This window comes from Ochlerotatus camptorhynchus, unplaced genomic scaffold (genome assembly GCF_037179485.1).
Source record: "Ochlerotatus camptorhynchus isolate MF236.1 unplaced genomic scaffold, CSIRO-AGI_Acam_v1.1 ptg000357l, whole genome shotgun sequence".
Classification (NCBI taxonomy): Eukaryota; Metazoa; Arthropoda; class Insecta; order Diptera; family Culicidae; genus Ochlerotatus; species Ochlerotatus camptorhynchus.
The window spans coordinates 3,609,759-3,633,018 of NW_027040845.1; the positions used below are offsets into that span (position 1 = coordinate 3,609,759).

General features: G+C 41.4%; 1 protein-coding gene across 1 annotated transcript; it reads right to left on the reverse strand.

The window, feature by feature from the left end:
* Window positions 1-4,233: 4,233 nt before the first annotated feature.
* On the reverse strand, window positions 4,234-23,260 carry Toll-9. The gene is made up of 6 exons (XM_065231476.1): window positions 22,115-23,260; window positions 12,924-13,015; window positions 12,720-12,834; window positions 10,784-12,642; window positions 4,786-4,913; window positions 4,234-4,725 (listed from the first exon to the last, which is right to left on the reverse strand). Exons 1-6 carry the CDS (start codon window positions 22,626-22,628, stop codon window positions 4,347-4,349), a joined length of 3,087 nt encoding a protein of 1,028 aa, XP_065087548.1. The 5' UTR covers window positions 22,629-23,260; the 3' UTR covers window positions 4,234-4,346.

The following is a 23,260-nucleotide window of genomic DNA, read 5'->3' on the forward strand; positions in this document are numbered from 1 at the left end:
AGATTACTCCCTCTTGTGATCTCAGTCGACACAACCGAGAACCGAACAACATTTGCTTGACTGGAAAGTCACAGACGGTATCCTGGCTCCAGTGACGTGATTAAACATTCAATTTGGGACTCCTACTGAAAAGTAAACAAAAAAGCGGATAAATTTTTATTTACATGCAAAATAGGGATTTATATACTTACGTTTTGCGTTTGCTTTTCGTGTTTGCTTTCATTGGTTTCCACAGACCTACAGGTAACATCCGATGAGGGTTCATCAAGCGCATCCGTTTTACTGTGAACGCCTGATGATGTGGCTTGGATTGAAGTAGAAAAAACTGCTGCTGGTTTATTCAAACGAACAGGCAACGATGTTGATGTTGAGGTTGAACCATGTCCATAATCCGAATCGCTTCTTTTGTAGGCCTCGTTAGATGAGAACTGAGAGAAATTTTGATCGAACTGATTACTCTCGCTTGTGATCTCGGTAGATGCAACCAATGAAGAAGCAATATTATTACTCCGGTAAGTCGCAGGTGGTACCCTGGTATCAGCGACGTTAGTAAACTAACGATTTTGGACTCCTGTATAAAAGAGGAAAAAAGTTAACGGATGAATCGTTCTTTTTTAGAATAGTTAGATTATCTTACATTTCGTGTTCGCCAAGAGGAAATCAATTCATGCAACACTGGATATTTCCAAGGTATTTTTGTTGGTTCTAAAGACTTGCGAAGTTGATCAGTCGTAGTCCTTTGCAAATCGACAAAATCGACTTCACATTCTATTCACATGAAAAAAAGACCCATCAATATAGGATACAAGCTCACATTAAACCGTTCTTACCATCAAATATTTCTAACAAATGTTGCGTGATGTTTAAATCAACTAGCAGCTCTTAGAGATGAACTAGCCTAAGGCTAAAAATCTCTTTAATAAAGCTTTAAAAAAAAAAAACTAGCAGCTCTTGCAGTTTGTTTTCAACAGACGCTAGTTTGCTTATTCTTCGTACACAGAATGAACGCGGAATGCAGCTGGCAAAATGAATTTTAAAAAGTACGTGATTTTCACGTAAGAGAGATGGGGCAACTGCAGTAAAAGTAACTGGCTCTTCATTTCATATACAACCAACGTCCGATGATACTTACCTTTGTCAGATAAACTAGAGTAAAAAAGCATTTTTTGGAATCTACGTGATTTTTCACGTAGCATTGACGTGTAGATTATTTTGAGTGATAGGATAAAATCAAAACATTGAGAAATATAACGCATCACTTTCAGAAATACTTCACTTCGCAACCGATGAACCATTCGGACGGCCATAGTACTCAAGTAACCATATAATTGCAATATAGCTTGTGTATTCTTACTTTGCTTGAGTATGGTTAGTTGGGGAATCTGATTCAACTGTCACTTCTTGAAACTGATCCCTTTCGTATTTCTTTCATTCTCTTTTCGCACACGGAGCGCACAGTGGACCAGCGACTTTGGACGTGAGCCGCGTCCCAGATCACCATGGTAATTCAGAGACAGATGGTGGGCGTGAAACCAACCAGCGAGGAAGGAGTCAACATCTAACCAGGAACGGAAATTAGTGCGGATTTATCTCCCTCGGAAAACAAGAAAAACCCGGAAAAGGCGGAATCGTGTTAGAACCAATCAAGGACGATCTACGGAAGGAAATTGCCGGTGAAGCACGGAATGGAATAAGAAGCGTTAGAGAAAAAGTCCAAGGGATTCCAAAAGAAGCAATTAACGGCGGCGGAAGAGCAGAATATGGTGAGAGCTTTCCAAATATTTTGTTACAAATTAAATTTCAAAATTAAACTAAATAGGGGAATTTACGTATTCTCGGCAATCTAAGCAGACTCCGCACTTCTATTAGCATTTCCTCAGTGTCACGCACACATATGACGTGTCTGTTTGTTTACATTTATCTGCTGCTAGCTACTGTATCCATTCCAATCGACAGAACTGTCCAAAACGGTTTGAAAACGTTTTTAAGGCACTCCAAACTTCTCAGGTGAGTGTGACTATTGTCGGCAGCCTCTTTTACTTCGGCAACCTTTCCGTTTAAACTGTGTGTTAACCAGTTGTTCTATTATCGGCAACTCGAAATCAGCCGTATTTTCATGTGCTTATGTTTCATTTGAAGAAACACCTGACATAACAGATTTAATCAGTCGTAAAAATGTATTATGATTGAACCTGAAAGACTGAGGAATCGTTTAAATACATTCAGCAAAGTGTTTTAGTGAGAAAATACAGCGAAATTAACGTTTAAATTGTGGTTGCCGAAAACAGTCGATGGCTGCCGAAGCCATCATTTACCCTACATGCCAGGTTTGAAAAAAGTATTTTCGAACCTGGAAGTGTGTACCTATATATAATCAATATCCATCATTTGATAACGGTGATGCATTCATGCGGGGCTTATTGTGAGTGAAAGTAACCTCGGAATGGGCGTGACTCTCCAGACATTCTGAAATGGGTTACTGGATCTGCAATAGAGCTATCACCTTCTAACTCCCGGACTAAAGCTGTCTACAATGACCATAAATGCGACATTGTAGGGAGAGTTCCTCCATAATAACACTGTCGGCCAGTGGGGGTTAGAGGGAATACACACACACACATTGTCATAAGCTTGCCCACGGCAACCAGCTATATATTTAATTATTAGTCATCAATCAGTGTAGACCGTTTTATAATTCTTACTTAACCGCCAGTTGTTCCACTTGTATTTCCAGTGCTTGCATAACATCTATATTTTATTATTGATGCCTAGCTAAGACATCATTCTATTCAATAGGCCATTTTTGGCATAGTCTGTTCTTTGGTTGTTAATTCTTAACAAATTTATATTCCGCAGTGAGCAAGAGGGCATAACAATTGATATTTTCCAAAATCTCTGGGCTGTTAACTCTTTGCGAAATTACATCGTTTATAAGAGCAATCATTGCGAACTCTCTTTGCTTTTTGAGCTCAACTAAATTAATTAGCATACAGCGCGAATCATAAGATGGAAGTGGAAATCCGTCGTTTTGCATTTTTCGCAAGATATCGTTAGAAAAGGACGCGAGAAAGGACGTTCCAGCGTTCTCGGCCGTCTTGATAAAAATAATCACTTCATTCGAGCACTTAAAATGACGTGTACTACCACTCGAACTTTGAAATAAAACATTATTTTGAGATTTTTTCTTCTAGAACCTCGAGAAAAGTAGCCAACATTTGCGCGTTTCATAAAAAAAAAATTAAATTAGTTGTTCCAGTTTTGTGAAATCGCAGGTAGAAAGTCACGTCAAAGCTGCTTGACAAAGTGGTCAACTGATGAAGCATGCTTTGATCTGGCATTTACCTACATTAGCAAATTTATATTTTTCTGCTCTCATACGCTTGGGTGTGAAGTTTCGTTCGAGTGTAAAGCAAAAATCATGCAACACAATCTCACTACAGTTTGGTGAGATTTGCAGCTGGTGAGTTTTTTTTTTATCTTGATATTCTGAGCTGCGATATCACAGCTTGCAATATCCACCGTAGTTGTTTGCTTTTTGATTTTTGTCTACGAAAATCAAGCGTGATCTTGTTCTTTGGTGAAATTTAAATTTTTGATATTTTCCCAACACTGCTTCGGATAAATCCAGGAAATGCATTATCTGGCTCTTTTGGTCCATATGTGCTTGGTCAGGAGTACAATAAAAAATAATTGAAAAATATTTTATCGTTTCACTTTTTGCAAGACGTACCCATTATGTTGATATAAGCTTGTTTTGTATGTATAGTTAGTAAAAAAAAATTGTATTTCGGCGCCCCTGTAGCTTGGCGCACCTGGTGGGGCCAATTTTTGCTACCCCCTCACTACGCCCCTGGGGACATGTACCCTATTAAATTTTGAACTTACAGATTATGTTCATGCGCAGATAACTGTCCCATGTTCTATGCAATCCTTATGGTCCGTGGGTCAGTTATGCGTATAACAGCAGTGCAGATTTCAAGCTGAACATTGAGAAAGTCGACGAAGAGAATCGATGAATGTTACTTAGGACCTAATGCAATGTTCAGCTTGATTTGGTTAATTTTTTATGTAAAATTGTGAGAGAATCTTACATTCCCAAACGGGTGCAAAAACTGTTTGCTGGTATGACGAAACGAAGTAGCCCTAAAACCCTATTAAAAGTCCTAAACGTATATGTATTTTAAAATTCAATAGAATTGATCAATAACTACTTGAACATCGCACATATGTTAAGCACCCAAGAGTTGCAAATAATTTGCACGAAGTTGAACATAAGTATCACAGTTTATTAAAGAAAAAAAATCATTGGTTTATTTTGGTTTAGCGTGCCAAACAACGGCAACTAATCACGCTGCGCTCTCGGTGAGGGTATTGTTTTGCTTTTCCACGCCATCTTTTCCGTTGTTGTCCGATTCCCAGACTGCGCTATCGTTGATGGCATTACGTAATCTCTTCCAGAACAGCCTTCGCTCATCGGCCAGTGTTCGAGCGTCTTTCTCTCTGCTACGATTCTGATTACGGTTCTTCTTCTTCTTCTTCTTGGAGGAGTCACTTTTGGTATTTTCATTGTTTGCCTGCTCCTCCGCCTCGAAGGCCAACTCCGGTTGTGGCCAGATGATGTACGTTTTGGTTTTCATAAGATACTGGAGCGTTTTGGATCGTTTTATTTTCGGGATGTCTTCCAGCAGGACCAGTATCAACTGCTCTCGGCGCGTTTCCAGTAGCCTGCGGGATATTCAATGGGGTTTACTAGTGGGGACTAAAAATGAGCTATTTTGCAGCTACCTGTGTTGGGCGAGATGCATTTCAAACTGGCACCAGTGACTTAGCAGAAAGCTCTCGGACATAACCAACAGCAGAGTTTTGGATTGATCCATGCAGTGGATTATGTTCTCCAGTATGCTCACACCGACCTGCAATGACATAGCGATTAGCTGTTATCGCACTATGTGTGGATCAATGAGCAATCAAAGATACAGCATTGGTTGTTAATAAGTTAGAATGCTTAGGTTCCCTAGTGGCCAAGTCACGATCATTGTACAAAACACACATTCATTCATTATTACATAAAGATATGTTACATCCATGAGTAAAGTTGAAATTATTCACGCTGTGACTGTTTACTCTCATCTTTTTATCTGCCGTTCTCATTCATTTTACACTTAGACTGTGTTCCATTTGGTGAATTTTCGCTTAAATTTGACAGATAGAAAATTTAATAATTGCCGATTCAAATTTCGGACACTTAAACTCGAATTTCGGACACTTTTAAAAGTTGATTATCTCGGTCGAATATGATACACATGTTTCCACATGATCCATTTTAAATTTTTTTGACTAGTGCCCTCCACGATCATCTAACATTATTACTTTGTTTCTAACTGGATGTAATATTTTAATTAAAAATGAAAGTGTCCGAAATTTGAATCGTCCGAAATTTGAATCGGAACGGTATAGCCTTTCTCAAAAATAGGATGATCAACAACAGAGGGTTTTTTGAACATTATAATTTATTATCGAATGAAAATTTCCCCTATCTGATAGTAATGTTGGCATACGAGGGAGAACTACCAGTTACGCCAAACCGACGATCAAATGCATTATTATAAAAGTTAATACGTTTCTTCGAAAAAATAATTGAGAAATGGAACACATTCTTAATATCACAACAACACAGCCAATGAGTTTGACTCAAATTTGAGTTCAGTTTACTCGTAAATAGTAAAAAGTGCAGGAGCTCAGCGATGAGTAAATTTGTATCATGTTTTTCTGTGGAAACCTTAAAAAAATCTGCCGGAAAATGAAGACGAAAATTTTACTCCATCTAAGAGTAGTACCAATAGACTGAGTGAATCCAGTCTTGACTTTTCTCATATTCTGGATTTTTTTTCCTGGAAAAAATCTGGACAAACGCAGCGCTGAGCGCCTGCACTTTTTGCGATTTATGAGCAAACTGAACTCAAATTTGGGTCGATCTCATTGGGCTTACTTAGTGCTCTCTAACTCAATGCGTGTTTTTGATTTTTTTTTTTCAAAAATCGTTCTAGCACATGTTGACCAGAGTCGATGTTATAATAAGAGTCCCGCCAAGAGAAAATGTTGCGAACAAGCAGCACTGTTTGTGATTTATTTTTCGTCAGAGTAAACGGCAACCAGATTTTTTGCGTTAGCATCGGATGACTTTCATTCAGAAGTGAAAAATTTCATGTCGATAACAAAGCTTCTCGGAGCCAAAAATAATTATTGATTTTATTGGATATTGGATATTTATTGAACCTGCAAAAGGTTCAAACAAGTGCTTGGTATAACTTATAAATACCACAATGCACAGTGGTCCAGAATGCAGATTTAGGTGGAATGATATGTTTTGAGCCTGAAACTGAAACTTTAGACTAAAAGTCTCTTCTACAAAGTTATTCCTTATAGTTAGGCCCTCATTTTTATGACAATGAATTTTAGGGTGGTTCCTATTATCATTAAAATCAAAAATCTAACTTTTTTGTTTGAATAAATTAAGGTATACATTTTTCGGCAAAGCTATAGCTGAGCAATTTGCAAGCAACTTTGTTGAAGCAAACTTTTTTGTATCTCTTAAATTGGCCGATTTAGAGCTATTTTCTTGAATTGAGTTAGGGTGGCTCTTGAAAAAACAGTTTTTTTGCTCTAGTTTTCTTATTTCAAATTTCTCAGCAAAGGTGTCCTCAGATAACTTTTAGATCTTAAGAAGGACCAAGTTTTTGCTGCACAAAGCTTGTCAATATCTTTCGCCGATCAAGACTTATTGACGTTTTTATACTAAAAATATGCACTTTTCAAATGTTAATATCTCTGGTTGGGGCAAACAAAAAAAAAGTTTTTTTACGGCATTTGAAAGGGCGTACGTTATTCTCAATAATATGACAAAATTGGAGGTATTTTATTTTTTAAACTCGTATAAAATCAATTTGAATTTAGTCATATTTTTTACTATATTTGGGTATATCTTTTTTATTAGAAGAGATAAAGGCAACAACTTCAGGTAACAGGTAACATTCGCCTAAAAGAGTTTTAAAATTCTCTAGAAGATAACTTTCATGAGAAATTTCAAATAAAAAAGTTATTGCTAAAAAACTATTTTTTCCAGGAACACCCTAAGTCAACTCCGAAAAAATACTCTAAAATGAGAACGTTAAGATCTAAAAGTTATCTGAAGACACCTTTGCTGAGAAATTTGAAATAAGAAAACTAGAGCAAAAAAACTGTTTTTTCAAGAGCCACCCTTACTCAATTCAAGAAAATAGCTCTAAATCGGCCAATTTAAGAGATACAAAAAATTTATTTTCAATAAAGTTGCTTGAAACTAGCTCAGCTATAACTTTGCCGAAGAATGTATACCTTAATTTATTCAAACAAAAAAGTTAGATTTATGATTTTAATGATAATAGGAACCACCTTAGAATTTATTATCATAAAAATGAGGGCCTAACTATAAGGAACAACTTTGTAGAAGAGACTTTTAGTCTAAAGTTTCAATTTCAGGCTCAAAACATATCATTCCACCTAAATCTGCATTCTGGACCACTGTGCAATGTATTAAATGAGGCGAAGAAATGTTTTTAATCTAAACTTACTAAAATATTGTGAGTAATGAATGCAATACTTGTAGTTCACTGGCTGTGGGAACAATAATGCTTATTTCTTTGCTTGTTTGGTACCCCGCTTGACAGTTCGATTGGTACTTCTGGCTTCACTCTTGGCGGGACTCTTATTATAACATCGACTCTGATGTTGACCTATGTTGACTACTGTCAAAAAAATAACAGCTGCTTTTTTTGATAGAGTGTTATAGCACGTAGTGTTATGTACCAGTTATGGCCAAATAAGGTTTGTTCCCGTACTTGCTTTTTGATTCTGCTGTAGGTTGCTGCAGTTTTCTGCAAGTTGCTGTTAGAAAATAATATGATACAGCAAGTACGGGAACATGCTTTTGCGTTTTGCCTACAGAACCTTACAGAAAAGCAAGTACGGGAACAGACCTATAGTTTGTTCTAATGGCTCTACCCCGTTTGACATAACGGTTATTTGGCATAATCGTGGGAAAATGAATGTTTAAGCTTTACAAAGTCAAATTATAAAATATGATACATATACAGTCAAATTTCGCTCGCCGGGCTATATTTAACTGGGCTACGTTTTAGTTGGGCCAACCGGTGAACACTCGTGTTTATTTTAGTTACCATGGGGATGTAATTTGTGATTAGCCCCGGTCCCTTTCAAATTGTATCATTATTTATGAACGATCCTTATATTTGAAATGACGTTTCACATTCATCTAGTGATGGCCGATTTTCATTCGAATAATCGATTAATCGATTAACGGACCGAAAAGTAAAATATTTGTAATCGGTTATATCATGCCGATATAAGCATTAACATCTCCAGACGATCATCACCGATCGTTTCAAGCATGTGCTGCACTCTCATTGGTGGAAAAATGGCAGCACAGCGAACAAAAATAATCGATTAGTTGTTAATCGAGTATTTAAAAAATAGGTCATCTCTGATTTTGGTGTCATTGTTTTGATAAAAATGCGCGCAAAATTTCATCTCTACCGAGGGGGCAGCAAAACCACAAAATTACCTTGAATACGGGGGGTATTCATTGGATGAAAGGGACCGTGAAAGAGGACACTAACATTGAAAGTTTTTCTTCCGACAGTTTCATCTTAGTATTCATCTTTGTCATCGAAGTCAAACGTCATTTCTGACAGTGCTGATTCCTTTTTGAGATGCTCATGGATGAACAATTTGGATAGTTGGTAAACGATTTTGATGATAATAAACAATCGGTGTATTCCGTAACAAATTTTCAGCTTGACAGCTCAGCCCAACTAACGGAAGCCTTCCACTAAGTGGGCTATGGATTTAGCCCAACGAGTGGAAGTTGACTGTAAAAATAGACGTAACAATTCATTCTAGGTTCTTCAAGAATTTAACGTTCATTTTAAATATTATTACTTTTGGGAATCGTAAACCGCACCCGCTGTTATTGGATCACTTTGACGTTTCTATGCAATCTATTAATTTTATTCAATTCCTTGTATGCAACATTGTTTGTGGCTTAGCAAGCAAGTTTATTTTTCGTGGATAGCTCGTGAGGTGTCGTAACTGAGCTCCGTAATGATGCCTTGTTCAAAGATTTCATCTGTTTATCTGTAGTATGCATCTTTACTACCAAAAAATGAAGTCACATATCAAAGCAACAGTTTTTTTTTTCTGAATTCAATAAATTTAGGCGACATGGAACATTTTTAGCAGTTTTCAAAAACGCATTTTTGCATTTCTAAACAACCAAAAACCTTTTGAGCTAGAAATGGTGAATCATAGAGTAACACCCTTTCATAAGCTGTACTTCAATGGAATACAGTTAAAGAACCTGCCCTTTTCAGCATAGTTGTCTAATTCGTTGAAACAGAAAGCTGAGAAAAACACTGTTGAAGATGTTTTATCTCCATGGACTCTTATGGGTGGGACAACATAGTTTTGGTATTTTTCGCGATATTTTCAGAACAAAATAGGACGCCAAAAATGCTAATAGGACTGTTATGCCGCACAGAGTAGAACAGCTCATGTTCAAAAGCAGGAAATATCTCATCAAAATTATTTCCCTTCTTCTTATCATGAGCTGAAGAACTGCCGCTGTTCTTCAACACAAAATGAAAGAATATCTAATGATAAAAAAGGTAAAATTATTTCGATAGGGTATTAAACATGAGCTGTTCTTTCATGTTCTTGAAGAACTGATCATAATAAAAATGGAGTACATCGTAGAAGAGAATATTTCCTTCACTATTAAATATCAAAGAGATTTTAAACCAATAGAATGGCTGTACCGTCGTACCTCAAATCTAATACCACAGACAAGCAGACGTAATTCTTTGAATATATTTATCTAGATAACATTGTACCTAAAAAAATGGCCTCAGTAACGACATCCTTCGAGCTTGTCACGGAAAACAAGCTTACTCGCTATGTCACAAACAATGTTGCGTGTAAGGTAAACAGGTTATATAGAAACGTCAAAGTGATCCGATCCCAGCGCTGCGGTGAGCAGTTCGCGGAAATGATAATATTCAAATCAATCGTTAAATGCGTGAACGGTGGTTCAGAATGAAGCATTACGTCTGTTTGTCTGTGCTAATGCTGTTTTAAAATTGATTTCCTTACGAGTATGCCAAACGGCCGGAATTCCCATAGGCCATAATTGGAATACCATAATTATTATATATAATATAGGAACGTATAACCATAACTGGTACATCTACCGTATGTACTTGACTCGCATAACGAATATACGTTGTATGCACGACACGCAGATACAACGTACCGTGGACCTCCGTTAATCTGAACGATACTTCGTGCATATTAACGGGGTTCCTTTTTAATTTGAACTTCTAGTAACCCTAAGACCATCAGAAAAGCGAGTTTTGGGAAGCCTTATTTGTTGTTTCGTTATGATTCTGCATTCCGTTTCGCATCGTTCCATTTCGCTTTTCTCCATTCCATGAGCTAAATGACGTTTGAGCCATTTTTAGTTTGCACGGCATATACCTCGTCTAATTTAACATAGCATAAAGAATATAAAATTAGACGAGTTAGCAGGATTAAAAAAAAAAAATCAAAAACTCTCTTTCAACTATCGAACGTTTACTGTACCTACATCAAAATGATATGCGGAGGTTTTATGCAATAATTGTCCGTGGTGTACTTGTGAAGTGCTATTGTGATCCTGCTTCTTACCCACCTGAAAGTCCCTCTCGTGCAAACACACCGCGATGTCTTCCGTTTTCTCCAAATTCGGCAGCAGCTCGTCCAGCACCCACTGCCGATCCTGTTCGGAGTAGCTCACGAACACGTCGTACATGTAGCAACCGGCAACCGATGTCAGACTCTGCTTTCGCAACAGCGATTCGTTTTTGTGCTTCAGCAAACTCAAGACGGTCGCATTCCGCACGATAATGCAAAAGTACTTGATATACTCCCACTTGGAGATGTAGATAATGAAGGCTACCAGGGCAAATCCGAAAAACATCAGCGAAAACTTGATGGCGTTTGCCGTGGTAGTGTTGACGGGACTGCCAAAATTTAAGTTTTCCAGCAGCGATCGATCGAACGTACACCGTTCCTGCTCGAAGAGATAGAATTCTGAATTGTCCAGGTCGATGCATTTGTAGCTGTCTTCGTCGAAGTCGATGATCTGAATGTTAAGGTTGTACAAAGGATCGCTTACCGAGGGATAATCCGTGGCTGGGACGTCCCGTTCATCCTCTTCTGCTGAAGTTCTATTTCTGCAATCAATGCTAAAGAAACGCGATCCCATGCGGGCATCTACCATTTTGCGGTAAACCCGTCCGGATGGTCGATTTCGGTTGTACTTTTCGAGGGTTTCTTGGAATTTTGTAGAACTATGGTAGATAGTAGATACGTAGCTGTGAATAACACGGAACAGGACATTATAGTCATCTTGTGACTTCTGCATTTCAGTCGGCAATGGGGTCGCAGTTGTCGATGTCAAATCCTCCATTTTGGGATTTTTCGACTGTTTCTGAACAGTTGTCAAACGCATCCGTGTTATGCCTTCATCACTCAATGTAGTGGATGTACTTTCCAGCACATTACCCTGCGACGATACTTCGTCGTCTAGGTTTTCAGTTTCCGAATCTTTCAATTGATTAACAATTCCGTTCAGAAGACACGAAATGCTCTGGGAGTTTTTGGCCGCTAGTTCAATAAATTCCCGTAGTAGACAGTGGCATACGAAGCTATTTTGTCCAATTGCTAGGAACTCAACTCCAGCTAAGTCATACAGCATTTCCGTTGTCAATACATTGATATTGTTTACGGAGAGATCAAGGATGAACAGGTTGTAATTGCTCTCAAACACCCTCTGGTGCCAGTTACTTATGTGATTGTTACCCAAATCCAGAATCTCTAAGCTGCCCATATTGGCAAAAGTCCCATTGTTCAACTGATTGATGTTATTCGTCCCCAATAGTAACACTTTCAAACTGATCATTCCATTCAACCAATCAAGATGTTTCACCGTAGAATTCTCGCATACTAAAATCTCCAGGTTCGCATTGAATCCTCGGGCCTCGGTTTTTTCATGATGAATTTGTGTCGTAATTCCCGGATTTCCGGATATATCCAGAACCTTCAGGGAACCGTTCATCATCGAACCGACGATGATGAGAATTCCCGTATAGCAAAGACTCAATTGTATGACGGCCACGTTACGGAATGCCCTTGCACTGTATGACAGCAGTTTGCTGTGCGAAACGTCCAGAAAGGTTAGATTCGTCAGAGGTGCAAATACGTCTTCGCTCAGATCCAGCCCTTCGGTAAGAGAGTTGTACGGATCGATTTGCTGCTCGTTCCCAGCAAGCCCGGTCAACTGACTTTGCACGATGTAAGACAAATCAAGATGTTGAAGGTGGGTCAATCCTTCAAAGTGGATAGCACTGAGCTTCGTCAGCCCGTTGTGGGCTAGAAAAAGTTTTTGCAGATTTGGCGTGTTGACGAATGCTTTATCTAGGAGCCTATTCAGGCCACAGTGCCGGAGATCCAGAACAAGTAAATTATGCAACACCGGTAAGTTGAATGCTGCAATCGTTCAAGTTCACTGATGTTAGTACCTACATATCCTATGAAGCTAATATTTTTTGTATTTAAGTACTTACGTAAGAGAATATTACCCATCAACGACAAATAGGCGAGTGTTCCATTAACCAGTGTTAGTTCCACTTTTGGAACCGTATTTAAACCACTGTACGCCAAGGAGAGATAAACCAGTTTCTAAAAAGCAGAAAAAAATCCAATGCAAACCATTAAATAGTTGTCAACTTTTGTTGTGAACAATCTCATTAAACCAATCAGCATAATACCTTCCGATCTGGATGAGCTTGAAAAGGCTTTATTTCGTTAATAATAATTGTGGAGACGTTGTGGGAAAGGTCCAGAAATTTGCCGGTGATATCTGGAACGAAAAAAAAAACAATCGATTTGTCAATTCGGTCTTGGTTCATTGGACAGTCAAGGACTGCATTGCCCGTGGAAGTAATTACTTTATGCTATTCAATAATATGGCTTATCCGATGTATTGTATTACAAATCAGACGCAGGCGATAATTGGCACAATCAGTAGCAAAATACAGGGTTTGGGACATGTTCTCTGCTCTGTTAAACAAGTGTTTCATAAATTATTATTTGGACTTCTGATTCGATAAGGCATGAAACAGCACTGATAAGCATGTGAGAGTGAGCGTAGTGATTTGTTTTTTTTAGTTGTCATTCATTGCGGAAAGGGAAATAACAGGTATGAAGACATTTGAATCCATTGTTGGTTAAGGACTTCATGCAAATGATTTCTTCTCATGCAAAGCTTCGTCGATTTGCGTTGATTTATTGTAGTCCTCGAAAGATGGCTGATTTTCTTACAAATTCAAATAAGGATACACTCCTATTCTGTATTCCATTCGAAACGGATTTACCATTTACCAACGGATTTTCGAATGGAATAGAGAATCGAGGTGATAATCACGATGGAACATTTCGTTGTTAACTACCCGCAATACCATGCTGCCACGATATCGGACAGCACCGGAGCGCCCTAAGAGACAACCCTCGAAGTATAGCAGCGCTGATGAAATTTCTAAAGGAAGACTTCCTGCCATAATGCGTTTTTGGATTCCTCTGCTGGTGTCATTATCGGCGGTCATCAGTGAACCCAGATACACGAACTCGTCTACCACCTCGATTTCAACACGGTTAATACGAACTCTTGGTGGGAGGTTAACATTGTCTTCTTTTGAACCTTGTCAATGTCACCGGCAAGAAGCTGGACGAACTTCCTGAAAATCGTACCACTCGTGTCTTCCGATCACACCTTCCAAGGCGATATTGAACACCAGACACGAATGCCCATCACCTTGCTCTGTAACCCTCTTCGAGGTTCGAAAGGACTCGTGAGTGTTCCCGAAACTCGGACAACGCATATCACTTGATCCATCGTCGCCTTGACAAATCTCGTCAGTTTAACCGGAAATCCGTATTCGTACATAATGTACCATAGCTGGTCTCGATCGATTCATCATCATTCGCTGCCAGACTGTTGAGCAGTTCAGTCGATTTGAATTCTCTCTAGTTTCGTTCGTTCGTTCGCAAGTCGAATTAGCTCCGCGTTGTATAGTGACGCTCTCGCTGACCCAGCCATGGGTAAGAAATCGCGCGGTAACGCGAGTGCCGGCTTACCGGGAAAACAGACTCTCCCAGGAGACGGCGCGACCACCGAGCCAGCTCAGAAGAAGCAGAAGAAAACCCCATTGCCCGTCCCGACAGGCGTTGCGGACCCGCAGCCGGGGCCTCCCGGAACTAAACGACCCAGACCTGAAGACATCAGCGCCACCGCATCGGCAGCAAAAAAGCTGCTGAGCAACAATCCGTTCTCCGCCCTGCAGAACGGAGCCCAGCCGCAGTCGGACCCTGAGACGGTGCCTAAAAAAGTTAAGTTGCCACCCTTCTATGTGAAGGGCTTCCCTCCCGGGCTATGGGAGCAGCTGGATTTCTACATTAAGCAGGGCCTTCGCTGCACCATTCAACGGTGCACGGAAGGCTACAAACTGATGGTCTCGGCCGAAAATCACTACAACGCAGTCCAGGCCCTCTTGGACAGGATGAAGCTGGAGTACTTCTCCCACGACGTCGAGGCCACCAAGCCGCTGAAAGTGGTGCTGCGCGGGTTCCACGACATGGACACCACCACCTTAATGGACGAGATTAAGGCGAACGGCCTCAAGCCGGTCGAAATCCACAAGATGACCCGCAGCAAGGCCATCAAGTATCGTGACCAGCTCTACTTGGTCCATCTGCAGAAGAACTCCACAACCGTGAAGGATCTCCATACGACACGCACACTGTTCCACATCGTAGTGAAGTGGGAGCGGTATAAGCCAACCCACCGTGGCGTCACTCAGTGCTCGAACTGCCTATTGTTCGGGCACGGCACCAGGAACTGCCGCATGGCCAGCCGCTGCATCAAATGCGGCAAAAACCACAAGATCGACGACTGCGACAGCATCGAGGAAGCCGCTCCCACATGCGCCAACTGCGGTGCTGCCCACAAGGCCACGAGTAAGGCCTGTCCGAAGCGGGCCGAATACGCCGAGATCCGGAAGAAGGCCTCGTCCAACAACCAGCCCGGTCGCAAGAAGGTCCCGGAAAACAACGCGCAGAACTTTCCTCCGTTATCACCGGTCCAACCACGGCCAATTCCAGTGTTGGCGCCGCTCCCGCTCAACCAACAGTTGGCTGCTGCCCAGTCGGCTGCCGCTGCAGTACCCAGTCAAGCCTCCGGCCCATCGACGGATCCCCCTGCTCCGGGATTGGCCGGTACAACCGGTGAAGCTACAGACGATTCTCCGCTGTCAACGGATGAGATCGTCACACTGTTGGCCCAGGCCATCATCATCAAGCGCACCTGCGCAACAAGAACACAACAGCTCCAAGCTATCATCTCCTTCGTCGCTAATTATGGACCGTGAACCCATAAAGATCGCCAACTGGAACGCTCGCTCCGTAGGGGCGAAAAACATTGAGCTTGCAGACTTCCTCCGCAAGCACGACATCGACGTGGGCCTCCTCACCGAGACCCACCTCAAGACCGGTGACAGCTTCTGGCTGCCCGACCACAGCATTGTCCGGCTTGATCGCACCAGCTCCAGGGGGGGCGGTGTCGCGGTCATCATCAAGAAAGGCATCAAGTACTGCACCCTACCCCACTACCGCACTTCCATCATCGAGGCCGTCGGCGTTGAGGTGGAAACATCGACCGGAAACGTCCGGTTCATCGTTGTCTACTGCCCCCGGCAATGTACCGTTAGCAATGGTACAGCACAGCAGTTCAAGAACGACCTTGCCATCATAACCCGCACCAATGCCCGCTTCGTAATCGGAGGGGACCTGAACGCCCGGCACGAGGCCTGGCGGAACTACCAGCAGAACCAAAACGGCCGCCTGCTATTCGACCATTCCCAGCATGGTCTCTATTCCGTCTGGTTTCCGGACGAACCAACCTTCACATCACCGGCGGGCAACCCATCGACGCTGGACCTGTTCTTGGCAAACACCAGATTAGCCAAGCCGGTTGCCGTCAACGACCTGAGTTCGGACCACCAACCGGTGCTGACCGAGCTGGGCTACAACGTGGCCCCTGCACCGTGCCAGCGGAAGGACTACCATCGAGTCAACTGGGTCCAGTTTCGACGCGTGGTCGACCGCCACATCGACGACAACCCACCACTCGACACAGTGGAGGACATCGACCGGGCTCTGGAGGGTCTCCATCAAGCCATATCCGTGGCTGACGAAGAGTGCGTTCGACGAGTTCCTGTGAGGGGTAAGTTTCAAGCAATTGATTCCCACACCAAACTCTTGATTCGGCTCAGAAATGTTCGTAGACGCCAGTTTCAGCGGACTGGGGATCTGCAGCGTAAATACGAAATGGTCGATCTGAATCGGCAGATCGCTTCCAGAATGGTCTCAATCCGGAACGAGAGTTTCGGGCGGCTCGTTCAGAACCTGGACGACCGTTCCAGACCATTCTGGAAGGTTGCCAAGGTGCTGAAGTCTCACCCCAAGCCCATTCCACCACTTAGAGTCAATGACGAACGGCTTATCACCAACGAAGAGAAGGCCAATGCAATTGGGGAGCACATTGCCCAATCGCATTTGCTTGGCTCTACAATCCCAAGTCCACTCGAGAACCAGGTTGTGCAGTGCGTCCAGACGTTAGATACCTCCCCTTGTGCCGTCCCTCCAGAAGAACGGATTACAGAGGAACAAATTTGCTCAGCGCTGAAATATAGTAAAAACATGAAGGCTCCCGGGTTTGACGGAATATTCAACCTAGCGTTGAAAAATCTCAGCCCGAGGGTCCACTCGCTGCTGGCTGCCATCCTCAACAGATGCTTGGAGCTGCACTACTTTCCAAGCATCTGGAAGGTGGCAAAAATCATCCCGATCCGCAAACCTGGGAAAGACCCTTCACTACCGTCAAGCTACAGACCGATTAGCCTGCTCTCAGCGCTGAGCAAGCTGTTCGAAAAATTGATCCTCAGCCGACTAAACAAGTTTGTGGAGGAACATGACATTCTTCTTCCGGAACAGTTCGGGTTCCGCAAGGGGCATTCCACCAATCATCAGCTAGTGCGGGTGATGAATAACATCCGAAGTAACAAAGCTGTATCCAAGTCCACAGCCATGGCCTTGTTAGACGTCGAAAAGGCGTTTGACAATGTCTGGCACGACGGACTTATATACAAGCTTTGTAACTCTAACTTTCCACCATACCTTGTGAAAATCACCCGTAACTACCTCCAGCAAAGGTCGTTCAGGGTGTCGTTGAATAGTTCCCTTTCGGGACAATTTTCGATCCCAGCAGGTGTTCCGCAAGGGAGTCTGCTGGGACCACTGCTTTACAGCATCTACACGTCGGACATCCCTCCTCTAGGAGACGGTTGCGTGTTCTTTCTGTTTGCAGATGACACCGCGATAGCCGTCAAGGGTAGGATGCCTCGTGAAATTACGAACAAGCTCCAACGATGCCTTGACACCTTTACTGATTATGCCACCACGTGGAAAATCAAAATCAACGCCTCGAAAACCCAAGCGATCATGTTCCTTCACAGACAATCATTAAAACTTAAACCGTCTCCCTCCTGTACCGTAATAATGGATGGTACAAGGGTCGAGTGGTCCACTGATGTTACTTATCTCGGGATGTTGTTCGATGAGAAGCTCCTGTTCCGCTCGCACATAGAGAAAACCCTAGTTAAGTGCTCCGCCTTGGTTAGGTGTTTGTATCCGCTCATTTGCCGCAGATCCCGCCTCTCAAGGCAAAACAAACTGGCTGTTTACAAACAGATCATAGCCCCCGCGATCTTCTATGCCGCCCCGGTGTGGGAATCGTGCGCTCAGACCCACAGGAACAAAATCCAGGTTGCACAGAATAGAGTGTTGAGGATGATCCTAGATCGTCCATTCGACACAAGAATAGCAGACCTCCATCAAGAGGCAGAAATTCCCAAAGTAGATTCCAAAATTGATGATATGACAACTAAATTTATTCAAAAATGCAATCTTTCTGAACATGCTTTAATAAGCAATTTGTACATAGTAGGTTAAGTGTATATAGTAGAGTAGGTTAGTTTTAAGCTGTAAATAGTAGTATTAAGTAGTTTCTCTTCAAATTCTAAAAACAAAACAAACCAATCCCACCAAGGTGGTCGACCGTGTACTAAGTCTAGGACTAATCCTGTAAAACAAATTTTAAAATTTTGCCCATACCTAAAGATGAAGAAAGCAATTAAATCACTTAGTAAAAATTTATATGGTAATCGTCCAAGTTAAACTAAAATAAAGATCATTTAAACTCTCGATCGATTGTGTCGATTAGTCGTTTTCCTGCTACGTAGATCAAATCGCCCCCTCGAGAAGAAGTTGTAAACCTTGAATTAGGATTCATGTGTATGGAATTAGTTTGATTCAAAATGCTTAGAGTTTTGACATACAGAAGAGCACGGAAAACAAGATCAACGGAAAACAAATCAGAATTTCAAAATTCTCATTAACTGTTAACAGCTCAGGAGTGTTTCTATCTACTGAGTAAGGTAGTTATAGCGTTCCAGTTAAAAAACAAATGTATTTTTAATCAATCAATATTTTACGACCTTTTCCATGCCGTGATGTTACATTCGATCGTGTGCATTTTATCGCTTCAAAAATGTATTATAATGAGTAATATCTCGCGGAAAGCGCAGTTATCATTCACAATCGTTTTACATTGAAGATTTGCTAAATTTGCACTTTAATTAGGAAAAACCAACTGGTCGTATGTACAGTTTTTACGCTTCTGTTGACACCCCCATAGAAGTTAGGAGGCACATATGACAAAAAGTTTTTTGATGAGAAAATGAAACAGAAATGAGATAGCGGGCCCATATTGTACCCTTAGGTAGAGTAAGCAGCGTAGTGTCTGGTGGTAGCATTAAAATGACAATTTGTTTACGTTTATTACCTACATACGACCTATTTAAAAAGAACTCCAAAAATCGTTGATTAATTTTCTTTTCAATCGTAGCTAGAACGATTTTTTTGGAAGAACTTTGGCGAGGATTAATTTAGATGGTCAAGTTTTGAACACACCACAGCATGCTTTTGGCGCTACTGTATATGGACGATCAAATGTAAAATACTGTGGTAGCCACAGCATAGTTCTGTCAAAACCTCAGAATTTTCATTAATCCATTGAAAAAAAACCCAAGTAGTTCAGGCGAGAGTTCAGGTCTTTTGATATTTTCCCCATAATATTCATTAAATTATATTGGAAAATCCAGGGTTTCAGCCCAATCGGTACATACATGTATTTTTGGTGGAATTTCAAGTAAAAATGCGAAAAATGCTAGACTAATTACATTTACCATAATCGTGTTTTATCGCCATTTTAAAATTTAATTAGGTTGTTTAATTTCGAAAAACATACCGGTTTTTATACATCATCCGGAAGAGCCAAGGGGTTGGTCACTCCGCACAGTGTTCCAAAAATACAGACGGACACACCTGGGCACTTTCATTGGCACCCATGGTTAGAAATTTTCATGATATTAAAGTTACTGGTAACACGTAACACTGTACTATATCTGCGCCTGCTCTGTGCATGTGTCAAAATGATAATCATTGTTGTTGACACAATCCGATTTTTGATTTCATAACTTCAACCGTGAATTTCCTCACAGCGGACATATTGTCAAAACATTAGGATGAGCGAGGTCATCAAGGCGATGACCTTTTCCAAGTACAACAGTAATCTGAGGGTCTTACTGGAATTCTGGGGTGCTGGGGTCGCTACCGGAAGGCTTAGAGATCGGAGAACCTCCACTCATAACGATCGATCTGGTGCGGAAGGCTTTGGTGTTTCAGAACAGTTTGATCGAAGTTGGGAAGGGGGTGGTATCGTTCCGGAAGCTGATTGAAAAGATGACCATGAAGGGACTGCTACTGGTCATAATGCCGATTCAGAATGTGATTAGTGAGTTGATTAGTGGGGTGAGCGAAACCTTGAAGGAAGAAGTGAAAGGAACGTTGAAGATGTTGGTGGATCGATTTGTGGCTGGGAGATTCGTGATGGAGCTGACATCACAGCCGAAGGAGGTTAAATGGAAATGTAAAATGTTGCTTGGTCAGCTCCTGAAAGTTGACATCGGTGAGTTGGTTGAAGGATAGGTTTAGCTCTTAGACACGACCCTGGTGGCTTGAAATAGAATATTTAGGCTTGGCGGAGAAGAAGTCCCGGCGAAGTGTAAAGAGACCGGTGTTTTCCATGGTGCCAGCGATTGGAGCAGTTCGGTAAGCATTTCAACATCGAACCAAGGTTGCAAATACTCTGTTCGGGAGCAGCGTGAATACCACCCACCCAAGGATACAACCCTGGGTAGACAAACTCTCTACTCTCTGCGACGGACACCAAGAGAAGATACACATCATCGATCGGTTTGGAGAGATCGGTGGCGTCATGGATTCATGATTACGGGTGATCGGGTAGATCCTACATCTACAAAATTAGATATATAGTTGCAATCTGCATGGTATGGTAAACGGATCCAAGGGCCCTACTTGGGCGCTAATATCAAAGGTTTTATGTATAAATGTAAATACGTTGTGCGTTAAATAAAGTAGTTTTATTGTAAAGTGTCAGTGTAATGTAAAACCCGTGTTTTTTGTAACCAACGATGGCCGAAACATTCCCGTGAGACACCATGAAGGACAGGATATTGGACCCCATTTTCACCGGGCAATATATGTCAGCCAGAGGCTTTTACCCCCCTTTCGATGTTGTGGGTTGGATGGAAAAGGCCCCAACATACTCATTTCAGCTAAAATAATGTTTTTCGGAATAAAAAAAACCAAAAGATAGTATGATGGCATGCTTTACTTGTAACTTACAAGAAAATGTTACAAAGTATGCGTTTGAAACATCAAACCTGTAAATTTTGCTTTCTATGAGTCGCAATCAGCGATTTGCTGATCGCTGAATGAGTGAGTGAGTGATGCTTCTTTTATGTAGTAAGTATTCCTTCGAAGTCGGCTTTTGTCTTACTGAATGACGGCAATTATTTGTTCAATGTTACGAACCAAGGTCAAGAACAACATGTAACACATGTGGCTCTTGAAATGCTGCTTGTAGCAAATGATTTTCGACCCTTCGCGTTATATGACCCCAATAGAAAATTCGGTGAATTTTAACTTTTTTCATGGTTATACCACGTTCAGACTACAGAGTTATAACATGTTATAACGGTTGTCAAATAATTGCAACACAGAAACCACCATCAAGATTGCGCTATAACATGTTATAACTCTGTAGTCTGATAGTACGTTCAGACTACAGAGTTATGCCTTGTTCAGACTACAGAGTTATAACATGTTATAGTGCTATCTTGATGGTGGTTTCTGTGTTGCAATTAGTTGACAACCGTTATAACATGTTATAACTCTCCAGTCTGGACAGCGTTTTATAACATGTTATAGCGCTATCTTGATGGTGGTTTCTGTGTTGCAATTATTTGACAACCGTTATAACATGTTATAACTCTCCAGTCTGGACAGGGTTTGAACAAGGCATTAAACGCTGTCCAGACTGGAGAGTTATAACATGTTATAACGGTTGTCAAATAATTGCAACACAGAAACCACCATCAAGATAGCAACTGTTGTTATAACTCTGTAGTCTGAACGTACTATTATAGGCTGAGCAGTTATAACATGTTATAAACCTATCTTGATGTAATTTTCTGGTCGAAGATTATAAGTCTGTAGTCTGAACAAGGCATAAGATGGTGTGACTCGCCCAGAATAATCGCTTGAGAGAGTCTAAGGAGCCTACGTCTGTCAAGATTATCTGTAAACATATTCTGTAGAAAAAATCTTTATCGCTTAGTTTGAACCTACATAGGTATTAAAGTACCACGCTTTAGGTGAAGAAAAACTGTCCACATTATAACTTACTTGACCCTGTACTTACTGTTGTTTTTCGTATTGATTGTTCCATTTTGGTTCAACCACTTCTCCATATAGTGGTGCGCTTTCCCAAGGATACACTCCTGGCCGTCGGATTCATCTAATAATAGGGGCTGCACCGTGCTACTATCTCCCTTGATAATGATAGGCCCCAAGCCACGCGGTGACGATGACAGTTGACCTCCTACATGCCGATAAAGGTGATTTGACATAAACTTTCCCGATGCGTTGTCATCGATATCATGGATGTAAGTCACAGGCGAAAGTCCCACGACAGTACCCAATCGCAACCTTGCGCGAATGATATCTTCATAATCAACGCCATTACTAAGTGTCGCTGAATGATAACGGTTCCTAAAAGCTTCTTTCTTTTCTCCATTCGACCAGGGCAGACCGTCAACTGTATCGTTCTGCTGTGTGAGACAGAAGACTAGAACTAACACTACAGCTAGCTGTACTGAACCACAACAGCGTGACGTTATTTTCGATTTCGGTAGCTGCACGGCATGACCAGGCATTGCTAATCTTGGTGATAGGCTTTTATAACTTTACCGACAGTTCCGGTGCAGATTACGGTTTTTGATCGACAGTATTTTTCTCGCTCACTTGATATTGAACACATACACCCACCAGTTCTCGCAGGAAGCCATGTGAAGTCTTGTGCATTGCGTTTTATCGCGCGGATTCTCTGCTATCGCATGTCGCCGCTCGGAATAACGGTTGATTTAGACTAATCGCATTTCTCCATTGGTTCGAATGGCAAAAACAATGCTCGCGCTCACTTCCTTCTTATCAATTAATCGATATCAATGTATAATCGCTTATCTTTACACACTCTTCTGACAGACTTCTGTATTTATAGTTGTTTTATTTAGTACGACTGTAGCCTTTATGCCTTTTGTATTTGTTTTTCAGAACACTAATCGCAACGTTTTCACTTATCCACTGCACACGAAAGCTCTTGAAACTTTTATTGCCCCTGTTTGACGCACTTCAACGGAATTCTATTGGTACTGCGTACACAATATTCAAACAACATCTTGCTTAACACACACACAAAAATTGTCAAACATTTTCAATTTCGTTTTCTTATCACTCTCACCGTACAAAGGTAAAATGAACACTTCCTAATTTTAAATCTCCTCCTTCC